The sequence below is a fragment of the Chionomys nivalis genome, chromosome 3 (assembly GCF_950005125.1).
Source record: "Chionomys nivalis chromosome 3, mChiNiv1.1, whole genome shotgun sequence".
NCBI lineage: Eukaryota > Metazoa > Chordata > Mammalia > Rodentia > Cricetidae > Chionomys > Chionomys nivalis.
In genome coordinates this window covers 59,980,259-59,995,117 of record NC_080088.1, presented here as the reverse complement: position 1 = coordinate 59,995,117, position 14,859 = coordinate 59,980,259, and the positions used below count along the sequence as shown (strand labels likewise).

The following is a 14,859-nucleotide window of genomic DNA, read 5'->3' as shown; positions in this document are numbered from 1 at the left end:
GGGATCTCCAGGATCCAGACTCTTTTCTGCTGTTTCCAAATTAAGACCTCCTTGCCCTTCTTCCTCCACCATCTCCATCTGGAAGCTTCAAGTACGCCAAGCCTTCCGAATCAGCACAACCACTCCTGCCCATGCCTAGAGTCCACATAGACAACTCCAAAATGAGTCCACTTAGATGTGCACATTCAGTTCTTCATATATAGACATACAGGGATGCTGGGACACTGTCCATCCTTGGGTGTCAGTAAATATCGGCACTTCTACCTCTATCTCAAGGCTCTCAGAATTAGCTCTGGCTCCCCATCCTTCCTGCCATCGAGATGGGGCAAGCTCCCCAGCCTCTATCTCAGCCTTGGATGACCTCTGCATCTCCCTAGATCTTACCTTTATTTTTTTTTTACTTCATCAACAAAATTTCCCAGAGACAAATCTTTCCAAACACTACTTTATCTATGATGTATCCTTGCTCAAACACCAGCAATGACTCCCTAGTTCCTTTGAATCAAGTCCAAACTCCTCTTCAGAAGGTTTCAGACGCCCTTAGTTGTTTCTATTATACTTAGTCAACCCTGCTCCTGTCCTTATTAACCCACCCTTTCCCCTCAGTCAGTCCCGGCTCCCCAAAGCTCCAGCCTTTGTCAATCTCCTTGGCACCCTTTCAAAGACCACCCTAGGCTCCACATTCTCTAGTTCTGGCAACCCTCTAACTTACAATGTCCTAATCTTTAGCAATCAATTAGTTAGCAATCTGTAAGTTCTTGAGGACAGTAATCACTTTGAGTACTTCTCCTGTGTGCCACAGCACCCTGGACAGCAGAAGATTCCTAGTAGGTGTTAATAAAGCATTGTGGGTCAATGTTTTATTGTCCCAGCCCTGAGTTTTCCTATCTCCTTTTGCTACCTTACAACTATCATCAGTAAAAATTTTAAATTAAAATAAAATTAAAAGCCAGCAACATACCTTCTCAGGCTTGAAACAGAACTCTTAGGAAGAAAATCAGGACTTTGTCAATCTATACTATTTTATAGGATAGTGTGTAGGAATAGAGTGGGTTCTACAGCCTTGTAATTTGGAAAAAAGTAAGATTGGAGAATCTCATTTAATCAGTTGGTCATGAGAACAAAAACATCCAAATAATCAGAAAGCAGGTAAGCTAAACAAGTAAAATGACTGAATTATTTAAATCATGCCTAATTAGAGACATAGCATGCCAGAGTTTTGACAAAGTACTTGCCAGTCTGGTCTTTGTACATGCAAATTTTTCCACCAGAAAGAAGGGGGTATCCTGGTGCTGGAAACTTTGAACAATCTGTTTGATGGTTTCTTGGTTGCTCGGTTGAATAAATTTATAATTCAGCCAGCCAGCCAGGTACAGAGCTATGTTCCCCACAGAAGATATGAATCAAAAAGGAGAAGGCTCAGACACATAGTCTGTTCAGGCTTAAGAATCCCCAACAAGGGCCTCTGGGATAGACTGCGAGGAGGGCGAAGGTCGAGGGGCAGAGCACAGAGGGTCATGAGGCAGGAAGGCACTATTCTAGATTTACCCCTTTAGCAGCTTGCCACAGGCCATCCATCATTTGCAAGTTTGTGTATAAAGGATTTAAACTGTCTCTGACTCTAAGTGCATATGAGGTCTAGCGTCCCTCACCACCACCACCTCCTCCTTGAAGTAAGCAAGACTACCCTGTGGAAGGACATTACCCCAGTAGGAAACTGACCCCAGCTCACTTCTTACCCTGGGACTTGAAACCAGCCTGGACAATGTAAGCTAAAATTTGTTTTTGAAAGGCCCTGGGGAAAGTAATATATTCATAAGTCTCTAGAATTGGAGGCTACAAAACGAATGCCTATCAAAAGGAAAAGTAGACAGAAGAAGAGGAAAGGAGAGGAGATTGTGAATTCATACCACAGTGCTTTTTCCCCAGAGGTAAAAAATACAGCTGCTTGGCCAGGCTGGGATGCAGGTGAGATCTGTAGACCTTGTGAGTGTCTGGATGGCACTGAGCTCAAAGAACCTCTTTCCCTAGATTCAGGGCACCTCTTCTACCCCTGCTTGGGTTTCTAAGAGAGAAGAGGTGAGCAGGAAAGAAAGGAGGGGCAGGGAAGGTGGAAAGGGAAAATGCTGACTCCCGGGATGGGAGAGGGGAGGGAAGAGGGCAGACTGAACACCGAAAGGATGACAGGAGCCTCTTCCCCTTCCCCAGACCCCGTCATCAACTCCTGTTCTCCACCTCCTTCCTCTCCAGACCAATTAGAGATGACCATATGGGCCAATTAAGTCTTGACTTCCAAAGCCACAAGTTTCCCCACAAAAGGGCCCCACTCCCTTCCTTAGAGCGGACCTCCAGGGTAAAGCAACAGTGTTAGGAAACAAATGGACGTGAAGCCTCCAGAGCTAACCTGACCCCTGACCCCCACTAGTTCATGTCCTCTGATCCAACTTTCCCAAAGGGAGGGCAGATGTGTGGGGCATCCATAACTTATCAGAGTCTTGGGACAAAGATTCCAGACAAAATGGTTGCAGACTTGTGGGGGAGCTAGGGAACTGCACAACGGGAGCTGAAGGAAGCTACAGGTACAGGAGAGATGGGGACTTCTTGGTGATGAGATGTTTGAAACAGGGCTACAGGTGGTAGGAGATGAGGGTGATCGGTGTCTGTTCTGGTGAAGGGACGGTGGAGCCAGCGAACAAGAGCAGCTACAGACCTGCTGCAAGCGAAGTGCAGAGAGGCGCAAAGCGCTAGAAAGCCAACTCATGCTCCCGGAGCCACAGGCAAGCAAATATTTGGTGGGTGTGTATTGAGAGGGATGCTAGCTAACTCACACTTCCAGAAATAAGCGATTTTTAGGTAAAAACTCATCGGTTCCCCGAGCTGGAGAAATGACCAAGGAGGTGCCCATGGTCCTCTCAGCCGGTCAAAAGTCCCAGACGCTGCTTCCCCACACGCACCCGGCACGATCTCGCGTCGCCTGGCTCCTGCCTGCCTGTCAGGCTGCTGCCTGAGCGCCTCGCGACCCCTGTTGCCCCTCTATGCACATCAGGGCCCCGAGCCCTGGAGAGAAGAAGAGGAACCAACCTCGGGAGACCCAGGAGCCCCGCAGTCAGGCACCGCGGGAGTGGGGAGCAGAGGGAGGGGTCGGGACATCGGGAGCTGGAAGCCGCGCTCTGCAAAGTGATCCAACATTGCCCGGAGAAGGCGGCCCGAAAGGACCGCCTCCCGCCTCCCCAACACAGACCCCTGCAACTGGGGTGAACGCTGAGGGGCGCCCAGCCCCCACGCCCTCCCCAAAACGCAGCCAGCACCGCCAGAACAACGTGAATCTCCACAACTCCAGCCCCGACGACCGCGGGGGGCCGCCTCCGACTCGCACGCCCCGGCGGCAGCCCGCCGTCCCCAAACTTGTCCGAGATGCCGCGTCCGAGGCGGCCGTCCTCACCCCCACCCCCCTCGCCCCGGAACCCTGCCTGATCTTACCTGTCCGGAAAAAGGCGTCCACGTCCGAGTCGGCGGCTCCCACTTCCTCCGCTGCCCCCTCCGGGGGGTTCATGACTGGGGGAGGGCGTCCGCGGGCAGCCGGGCGCCGGCGAAGCCTGGGGCCGAGGGCGGCGCAGCGCCCGGTGGGCGGAGGGCGCGGTGGCCGTGGCCACTGAGCCGGTGGCCACGGGGCTCCGGGCGCGGGCGCGGGGAGGGGGCTGCGGCGGGGGGGTAGCGCCAAGCCTCCTCAGGCGGCGGCGCACGGCGGGCTGGGGGCGCCTGCCGCCGGTTCCCCCATGGTCTCTTCCCCGGGGCGCTGGCCGCCTGCTGTCTGGCCCAAGCCGGGGGTCCCCGCTGCCTGCGCGCCCGCAGTGCACGGCAGCGGCAGCTGGCTCTCCTCGCCCGTCCGCCTGTCTCTATTGTTCAGCCCCGCTCAGCTCTCTCCTCTTTATTTTTCCTCCTCCCTCCCACCCTCCCTGTCTCCCTACCTCCTCCCTCCCTCGCTCTGCTCTCTCTCTCTCTCTCTTGCTACCTCCCTCCCGGCTCCCTGGCTGGCTCACGAGCTCTCGGGCTCCCCCTCTGGCTCCCGCCGCTGCAGCTCCCGTGGCTCCTCCCGGACTCCTGCTCCCTTGGTCCCGACCAACAATGACCCGGCGAGCGCCGAGCTGCAGGGACGTTCCCGCGGGCCCCGGGCCTTGCCGCGGGCACCCCGAGGTGCGACGCGCCCTTCCCCGAGGCCCGCGCCCGCCCTCCCGGAGCTCAGCCCAAGCTATTGTTCGCGCCGTACTAGGCCGGCTTCCTGAGCCCCGCAGGAAAAGCCCGGGCCGAGGAGGCGACAGGGCGGAGGGCGGGGCCGACGGGCGCTCTCCGGGCTCGCGGGGGGCTCTGCGGCCGCTGCGTGCTCTGCTGCGCTCCGGGTCCCGCCACCTCCCCGCCCCACCCTGCTCTCAGGTGCGCGCTGGGAACCCCGACCTGCCAGCCCGCCTTCTTCAGCCCTCCCGCTCAGTCCCCAAGCCGGACTGGCCTGTCCCTAGAGGCTGGACTTCATCCTTCTCCTTCCTGACCAACCCCTGGTCGCCCTGCCCTCCGAGGCCTCTCTGATCCTTGTCACCATCCCTCTTTTGAGATGTTCTTCTCTGCCCCCATTCAATACCCCTTTCAGCATCTCGGAGCGACTCTGAAAATCCTTGTCCCGTTTATTCCTCTGTGGACGCCTTCCTGCCTCTCTCTCCTGTCCTGTCACTCTTTTGTGTCTCTCATTTGTCTCTGTCCTGCCTTGGTCCTTGGCCCGAATCTCAGGGCTTCTCTTGGACAGCTGTCAAAACCCCCAAATCCCGGGGGCCTTCTCTGTTCTTCTGTCCTTCTCTCTCCAGTGAATGGAGAGATCCAGTTGGCCTGGATAAAGGGGGTGTTACAGAAAGCTGAATTTCGATTAAAGTAGAAAGAAGAGCTGAAAAGAACAAACAGCCAGAAAAAAAAAAAAAGGAAAGAAAGAAAAAAAGAAAGCAGGCAGATGTTGTATGAAGTAATTAATGTAGTGATTGAAATGTGGCAAACGTTTTTAAAGCAATAATTAAGCAATAATTAACCGGTACTGTTTAATGGTCATAAAACCCACAAAACGGGGGGGGGTCTTTAGACCTGAGAACTTCAGGTCATGTGTCCGGCTATTTGCTGCTGCCTTCCCCAAACAGTTGGAGAGAGGAGGCGGTCCCTGACCTAACATGTTAGAACACACCTAATGGGAAAAACAGGTGCTCAGCTAAAACTGATGCCCCATTACCCGTTATCGCTGGACTCCTGCACCTGTTTTCTCTGGCAATCTAATTTGGTTCTACCTCTCTCCTGGGACCAAAGCACCTGGGAAAGGCCGCTCCAGATCCAGGGTAACCCTGGCTGCAAAGGAGAGGAAGGGAGTTTTTGAGTCAACGCTTTCTGCACTCATCTTTCCGCTTTCTCACCCTCCTTTTTCCACCTATGTTTTAAATAACTATGCCCAAACATCTCTTGTGAACACCTCTCAGACTAAGGTAGAAGTCTGAGAACCACCAGACCCCACTAGTGACTAGGAGATTACAAGTTAATTGCCATAAGACCAAAGTCCTTTGGCCCTGGTATCAGCAAATGGCTTACAAGCAGATGTCCCTACCTGCTGCCTTCTCTGACAGTGGGAATACTGGTCATTTGTCTTTTCTCATTCTTCCTTTCTCTTCTATCTAGGTCTCTTCTTGACCTGCCCACTTGCCCACATGCACATGCCCATGACACCAAAGCAGCAGCTTCCATTGAATGTAAAGAATCAGAACACAGTAAGGGATTAGCTCACAAACAATGTTGTATGTGTAAAGGAAGTTCCCTATCAAAACCTCAAAAGATAAAGCCAAAATGAAAGACTATCCTATATAGTGACACAAACTTTCTAATAAATATTTATTAAAATGTTGAACATTCATGGCTATATTGAGATCAGAAAAGAAGATTTCAGAGCAAAAAACTATTACTACTAATAGTTTTTACTATTATTTGTAATAGTTTATGATTATTTATTACTACTAATAAAGATTTCAATGCAACAAGTAGACATAACTAATGATCCTGAAGTGTACAAACCTTGTAAGGGGCTTCAAAATGCATGAAGCAAAATTGATAGGGCTCTTGTTGGCTAGAATTTATCAACATGACACAAATTTAGACATATCTTGGAAGCTGGAATCTTAACTGAGAAAATGCCCCCATAAGATGGACCTAGCCAAGTCTATGGAGTATTGTTTTGACTAGTAATTGCTGTGGGTGTGAATGTGTGTGAAACCCCCACCCATGAGGACAGTGCCACTTCTGTGCAGGTGTTCCTGAGTTGTATAAGAGAGCAGTCTGAACAAGCCATGGGGAGCAAGCCAATAAATAGATGTCCTCCATGGCCTCTGTTTCAGTTCCTGCCTCCAGGTTCCTGCCGTGAGTTCCCGCCCTGACTTCCCTCAGTGATGGAGTGTGACCTAAGAGTTGTAAGATGAAATGAGCCTTGTCCTCCTAAGTTGCCTTTGATCGTGGTGCCTATCACAGTAATAAGAACCCCAACTAAGACTGGGCCGCAAAGAGAAGCAGACAATTTCATAATTCTAGCCAGAGATTTTAATATCCGAGTCTCTTAATAATTGATCGAATGCAGAGACGAATCATCAGGCTTTAGAAGACTAAGCAACACTATCCACCTGACATTGACATCAATGAAACATTTAAAAAGCTCCCCTTAAAAACAGCAGATAAACGTGGGATTTTTTCCAAGTAAACGGGTAATATATCAGTAAAAACAAGTCTAAGCCATAAAACAAATCTCAATAAATTTAAAGGAATTAAAATAATGCTAATGCAAAATGTTGCTTTTAGAAGATAACAAGATGTATGTTGTCTAGACATAACAGAATTTAAAAATCCATAACAAAAATTAAATCTGGGACTCTCCCAAATATTTGGAAACTAGAAAAACAAACATCTAAATAAACCACATCAATTAAGAGCTCAAGGCGGAGGGGCTGAAGATGGATCAGCAGTCAAGAGCTCTTAGTGCTCTTGCAGAGGATGAGAGTTCAGTTCTCAGCAACCGTGTTGGGCGGCTCAAAACAAGCCACCTGTAATTTCAGCTCCAGGGAACCAACACTCTCTTCTGGACTCCAGATGGCACCTGCACACACAGGCACATACCTATATCAGACACACATATACATATAATTCTATTTAGTGAAAATGAGCTTACTAAAATGGGCTATAGCATGAATTCACACCTGCAAAAGAATGAACGTTGAGGTATGGATGGAGAAGGGATTCAGCGGACCCAAATGATAACTGCTTAATTGTATGTTATTGATAGATTCGGGGAATGAGGAAATCATTGTTTTTCAGTCATGTGCCCAAGAATGACTCTCCCAGGCACTAATGAACACTTCCAATCCATGGTCATACAAATTCTTTCTAAACTAAATGGGTCACAAAACAGAACCAAAAGTCATAAACTTGGGAAAGAGACTGATAGGGAAAAAGGGGCTTGAAAGGCAGGAAAGGATAAAGGAGGGTAGGATGAAAGTCAGAAGAGTGCATTATCTACGTGCATGAAGTGTTAAACAAAATCAGTGAACATTATGAAAGGAGTATTAGAAGGACGTTTAAAGTGAATAAAAATGAAAATACAGGAAAAAAATAATCTGTGGGATGCAGCTGAAGCAATACATAAATTCATAGTGCTAAACACCATAAAAAAAGAGTTCTCACAATGCAAGCATAAACAAAAATGGCAGTTAAAACCATCAATGTGTGTAGTTAATATGCTCTAATAATTATAAACTTCTACAAAAGACCAACTCAAGTTAAAGTAGAACAGAAAATTTGAAATGCCAGTGTATAAGACAATAAATTCGATACAAGGAAAAAAGAAAAATAAAGAAACTCAAAGCTTGGTTGACAAGATTAAAAAAAACAACAACAGGTGATCTTCTAAGCACACGGATAGTTAAATAATAGAGAAAACTCATACTATAATTGGCGTTCCTGAGAGAAGAGGCACCACTACAGGCTTGATGGATACAGAAAGAGTTATGAAGAAATATCACAAGAAAGTTACGTTAAATGAACAAATTGCTTCAAGGGTACAACCACTAAAGCTTACCCAAGAAGAAATAGATAAGTAGTCATATAACCATTAAAGACATTGTTTATAGCTTTAAACCCTGTTTACAAAACACTCTAGTTTATAGGGCTTTAGTGGTAAATTCTATGACACATTTAAAGAAGAAATAATATGATTTCTATTGTTGTTGTTTTTTGAGATAGGGTTTCTCTGTGTAGTCCTGGCTTTCCTGGAACTCACTCAAAGACCAGATGGCTCATAGAGATCTGCCCATGATTGCCTCTTGAGTGCTTAAAGGCATGCACTACTACCACAACCCATGATATGGTTTTCTATAAGGACTTTCCCATAAATGTGAACATGATGGAATCGTTACCAACTATTTTTATGAGCCCAGCCAGCATTATTCTAATAACAAAACTAAATGGAGCCCATTTAAAAGTGTGGGATACTGCAGGCCACAACCCTTATGACAGTGCAGAATTATTAGTAAAATGTTAGCATATCGAGTCTAGTATAAAAAGGGTTAAACATCATGACCAGGTGGGGTTATTTCAAGGAATTAAAGTTTATTTTTAATTTGAAAAATCAATCAGTGAAGCTTATCATATACTAGGAGTTGCATTGTATCCCACAAAAGATACGCTGAACACCTAATTCATGAATGTGACCTTATTTGTAAACAAGGTCTTTGCAGAAGACATTAAATCTGTATGAGGTCATTAGAATACAACTTAATCCAATATGATAAATACATGTTGTTATATTATATACAAATTATTATATACATATTAATATATGTGTTATTATATGTGATATATTTTAAAAGAAAGTTATATGAGGATCTCAACAGGTGCATAAAAAATCAAAAGAATGGCAAAATGCAAAATTCAGTTCTGATCAAAACTCTTAGCAAACTAGGAATTAAAGCAACTGCCACTTAATAAAAAGCATATACAAAAATCTTGGTTAACACCCTAGCATTTACTTGACAATGAAAGAAGGAATGAATTTCTCCTGACACCACAACAAGGCAGGCTCATGCCTACTCAACATTATTTTTGGACAGTCCACTAAGAAAAAAGTAAAGGCATTCAAATCAGAGATGAAGAGACAAAAATGCCTTTATTTAAAACATGATTGCTGTTTAGAAAAGTCACATGAAATCTGTCAGAAAGCTGCTAGCACTAATAATAAGTTTAGCAATACAAAATTGTATTTCTAGGGACTAAAGAAGAGAAAATGGGACTTAATATTTTTATTTTTTAAGATTTTATATATTTGGTTGTATGAATGTTTTCCTATATATTTTTATGTGCACCATATCCACTGAAGCCAGAATTCCCTGGAACTTAGTTCCAAAGGGTTGCCATGTGAATATGGGGAATGGAATCAAGTAGGTCCTCTGCAAGAGCAGCTAATGCTCTTAACCAATGAGCCATCTACCCAGTCTTAACCAAAACATTGTAAACAGATGTGGAATATTCAACTATGTAAAGATGTGTTATATTTGCTTATGCTGTGGGGTATTACTTTGACTGTGTAAAGATGTGTTGCAGTTGTTTCTTCTGTATTTATTTAATTTTAAAAGATGTGTTGCTGTTTCAGCTTGCCTGCCTAAGGCATCTAATTGGTCTAATAAAGGCAGAATAGCCAATAGCTAGGCAGAAGAGGGATAGAGGGTTGTTGGCAGACAAACAAGTAGGATGAGGAATCTAGGCTTGAGGGAGCAAGAGGAAGAGAAGAAGGATGAGAGGATGAAGGAGATGATAGAACGAACACACCCAGGCCCAGAAACCAGGAGCTGCCCGCCAGTCAGACACTGGAAGAAGAAGGAAAGTAAGACATACAGAAAGAAAAGGCAAAAATCCCCCAGGCAGAAAGTAGACAAAGAGAAAAAGTGTTAAAGTGCTAGCCAGATATGAGTGTAAGTTAGGCCAAGCATTCATAACCAATATTAAGTCTCCATGACACGATTTGGGATCTGTTTTGTGGCTCAAAAGAATAGGCCTGGTACAGTAAACATCACTGTGTGAACATGAACAATATGAAACATGAATATTTAATCTGGTTAGTTGTGTGTGTGTGTGTGTGTGTGTGTGTGTGTGTGTGTGTAGACACACACATCCCAGGGTTGCACATGTGAAGGTTAGGAATCAGTGGGGTCAGTTCCCTCCTGTCATCTTATGGGATCTAAAAATCACATTCAGGACATCAAGCCTGTCCATGAGTTCTCCTCTATGCTAAGCAATCTCAACAGCTTTTGATTTGATTTCTTTTAAATATGCAAAATCCATACAGTATAAAACACTGTACATTGATAAATCAAAGAAGACCTAAGTGAAGAGAGAAATATTTCATGATATGGATCAGAGGACTCAAAGTTGTAAGACATCAATCACCACAACAACTTGATGTATGGATTTAGTGCAATCCCAGTCAAAATTCCAGTAGACATTTTCTTAAAGAAACTGAAAATACAAAGAACCTAAAATTGTCCGAACAAACTGTGAAAATAATAATAATAATAATAATAATAATAATAATAATAAGAAGAAGAAGAAGAAGAAGAAGAAGAAGAAGAAGAAGAAGAGGAAGAAGAAGAGGAAGAAGAAGAAGAAAGCTAGTGGATTTCAATTACCAAATTTTAAACTTACAAAGTTACGGTGATCAAGGCAATGTGACATGAACGTAAAGACAGACAAACAGATGAATGGAATAGAACCATCACCAACTGATTTTCAACATCAATCAAAAGAATTCAATGAGAAAATGGTACTGCTGGCTGGGCGTTGCGGAATATACTAAGGCGTGTTACTTTTGTGTATGCTCTGGAACATCTGTTTAATGAGGCAAAGATGGGTTGCTTTTGTTTATGCTGCATTTGTTCAACAGCTGTGAAGCTGGGAGTCTTTGCCTGTCTAAAACACCTGATGGCCTCGTAAAGAGCTGAACAGCCAATAGTGAGGCAGGAGAAAGGATAGGGGGGAGTACAGACAGAAGGAGAAATCTGGGACAGAGGAACAAGGAACAAGAAGAACAAAGGGAGGAGGACCACGTCAGAGGCCGCCGCAACCACCCAGCCAACCACAAAGAAAAAGTGAAAATGAGATAAACAGAAGTAAGAAAAGGGAAAAGCCCAGAGGCAAACGGTAGTCGGGATAATTTAAGGTAAGAAGAACTGGCAATAAACAAGTCAAGCTATGGCCAGAAATTTAAAAGAATAATAAGCCTCCATGTGTAATTAATTTGGGAGTTGGGTGGCAGGTCCCCCAAAAGAGCAAAGAGTCAAAAGAGTTAGAAAACAGCAGCTGGGATATAACTCATTTCACAGAGTGCCTGACTAGGATATACAAAGCCTTAGGTTTGGTCCCCAATACCAAACAAAAATATGCCTGGTGAGGTATTCTTGTAATAGAAGACCTCAGGAGCTGGGGGTAAGAAAGCAGGAAGTTTAAGGCCAGCATGAATCACATGAGTCTCTGTCTCAGAAGGAAAGAGAGGGGGAAAGAGGAGGAGGAAGAGGGAGAGGAAGAAGGAGGAGGAGGAAAGGAAGGAGGAGGAGGAGGAGGAGGAGGAGGAGGAAGAAGAAGAAGAAGAAGAAGAAGAAGAAGAAGAAGAAGAAGAAGAAGAAGAAGAAGAAGAAGAAGAAGAAGAAGAAGAAGAGTTATTGTTTACAGCATTTCAATAACTGAAAATCCATATTGATTTTCTGCGACTAATGCATCCAGTTTCCAAAACTTTGATGGAACTTAACATACATCTTATCTGAGTCAGAGCATTGAGAAATGGAAAGAAAATTATGTGATTGTTTTCGAATTCTAGAGTCCAGTCAGAGCATGCTCGCTGAGTTAAAACTAATGAGCTGGGAGTGTATTCTTCCTGGAAGATTTAGAAAAGGATCTATTCCTTTGCATTTGCCTTCTGGTTTTGGCATTGTTCTCCTCTCCCACCTCCCCTGGCACCTCTATCTTCTAATTAAGCAACAATGGACAAGAGGTCCATTTCATATTACCATCTTTCTGATTCTCTCTCCAGTGTCCCTGCTACACCTCTCTCTCTGTCTGTCTCTCTCTCTCTGTCTCTCTCTCTCTGTCTCTCTCTGTCTCTGTCTCTGTCTCTCTCTGTCTCTGTGTGTGTGTGTGTGTTTTGGTTGTACAGATACTGAGCCCAAAGCCATGTGCATGGTAAACAACCTCCCTAGCCCTGAACTACATTTCCATCCTCTCCTCCCACTTTCAAGAGTCCCTATGATCACACTGGACCAACACAGATAAAACCAGGGATAATCTTCCTACCTTACTTAAGATGAGCTGATTAACAAACTCCATTCATCTCTATTCTACAGTTTTAATTCCTGGTTGCTATGTAACCTAATATATTCCGAGTTTCTAACGCATAGACTATCTGTGGAAGGGAAAAGATTCTACCTATGGAAATGTCCTTAAGCCATCAGTTCTCAACCCTTTGGGGGTCAAACAATCTTTTCATGGGTTGTTGCATATTAGATATCCTGCACATCAGATATTGACATTATGATTCAGAGCAGTAGAAAAATTATAGTTATGAAGTAGCAATGAAAATAATTTTACAGTTAGGCAGTTCACCACAACTGTATGCACCAAAGGGCCGCAGCGTTAGGAAAGCTAAGAACCGCTGTCCTAAGTCAAATTATATAAGCTTAGATCCATATCTTGTACCATTCAAAAATTAATTCAAAATAGATTGTCAACCTAAATGTAAAACCTAAGTATAAGATTTGTACACATCAGAGAAAATCTTGTGACCCTGAGTAGGCTATAATTTTTTTTTCGCTTTAACACCAAAGCATAATCGCGAAACATAAATGATGATTGGTCTTTATAAAAATCCAGCATTTCTTCTCTTTAGGAGACATTGCTGTTTAGGAGAGATATCTGAAAATCTCGTGTCTGGTGAAGTGTTCTATCCAGAATACACAAAGGACTCTGAAACCGTTATAGGAAGAAAGAAAGAGTTCAAAACTGAAAAAAGGACAAAATATTCAAATAGACACTTACTTTTACAGATACATAGATAAAAATAAGGACACAAGAAAATAGACAATACCATTAGTTATTAGGGTATTGCAAATTTAAATATAATGTAATATAATCACCCCTAGAGTGTAGAAACTTAGAGGCTAGGGAGAGGTGGACAAGAATGGGAAATGGCACTCTCCTTCACCTCTGTCAAGCATGAAGCAGGACAATGACCTCAGAAATTAGTTTGGCAGTTCCCTAAATAGTTAACCATATGCTTACCATGTGACCAATCATTTGACTCCTGATATTTACCCAAGAGAAATAAAATAACTATGCAAAGACGTGTACAAAATGTTCACAGTGACTTCATTTATAATAGCCCCAAACCAGGAAGTGATCCAAAAATCCATCAGCAAGTGATTGAATAAACAAATTATGATATATCCATATAATATAATGCTAATCAGTATTTGGATAAGTCTCAAAATAATTAGTTGAGTGGCAGAAGTCAGACTGAGCAAAGTAAACTTCACTGACAGAAGCATATCAATGACTGTCTGGAGAAGACCACAGTGGGTGTCCAGAGAGGAGAGGTTGCAGGATAAGATTGCAAATAGAAATAAAGACGTTTCCGAGATGATAGATGCCATCTTGACTGTGGTGTTATATGAAGATGTCAAATTTGATCCAATTGTATGCTTTAAATACATATAATTTGCCAAATGTTGACTGTACCTCAATAGAGATGCTTTTAAAATGTTTTAAATAAATGAAACAAAGAAATATACATGCCAACAAGGAAGTACAAATTATCTTATAGATTATTACATAAAATTTTACAGTTTTTATGGCAAGAAAGAAAGAAAAAGAAAGAAAGAAAGAAAGAAAGAAAGAAAGAAAGAAAGAAAGAAAGAAAGGGAGAGAGAAAGAAATTATTGCCTTGGACAATTTTTTAACATGTTGCATATGAATGTCAGGGTAGAATTTAAAACAGAGTTGTTCAGATGCCTGTGTTTAGGAGGAAAAGTCTCTAGCAGTCTCGACAAGTGCCCCCTTCTCTTTAGCCCTCTGTAAAGATTTGTGGAGGGGCAGTAGGGGGCAGGTTGGAATAAGTGTTTCAGGAAAGTAGGTGTGCCCAGAAGTCTGGCAAGAGAGCTCAAAGCACAGAATTATCCTGAGAGGAGACGTCAAGTACCTCTCCAAGGATGTGGCCATGGGCTGAAACAGAAATCTCTGGAAGTCACAGAAAAGATAAAATAAGAAGGAAGAAGCAGCAGCATGTGTTGGGGGTTTACATATGGAATGAAGTAGGTGTAGGCAGGAAACAGGGAGGAGAGAAATCCCAGATGCCTCCTGGGCTAGTCAAGTTAACTAGAGAAGAGCGTCATGACAACAGGAAAAAGAAAATGAGGAGGAGGAACCAATGGGAGAATGTAAGAGGGAAATTTATATTTTTGGTTGTCAGCCTAGCTTTTAACGGCTGAGCCATCCCTCCAGGCCAAGAGGGAAATTTAACTAAGATCTTACGTAATCTAATTTCATTGAGACAGCTGTAAGGTAGAGGGGAAAATGACTTGTCCAAAGTCATACAGCAAGACCCCAGAATTCCGTTTCTGCGATGTTTCCCTAACGCATACATCCCTCTTAAGTGAGTGGTCTGAAGTGATGATGGAATCCTGTGGCTAATGTCTAATCAGCAATTAGAACTGTCAACACAGCCTGGGTAAGGGCTGGAGAGCTAGGAATATTGATGGGAAA

At 43.9% G+C, this 14,859-nt stretch overlaps 1 protein-coding gene across 5 annotated transcripts in view; it reads right to left on the bottom strand.

Annotated features, from left to right (window-relative positions):
* Positions 1-3,907, bottom strand: part of Kalrn (kalirin RhoGEF kinase) — a 615,547-nt gene extending 611,640 nt beyond the window's left edge. For all 5 annotated transcript variants that reach the window (XM_057764996.1, XM_057764997.1, XM_057765000.1 and 2 more), the window contains exon 1: positions 3,481-3,907. In XM_057764996.1, coding sequence (XP_057620979.1) covers positions 3,481-3,553 — 73 coding nt within the window. In that variant the 5' untranslated portion in view covers positions 3,554-3,907. The remainder of the gene's footprint in view (positions 1-3,480) is intronic.
* Between the last annotated feature and the right edge of the window lie 10,952 nt (positions 3,908-14,859).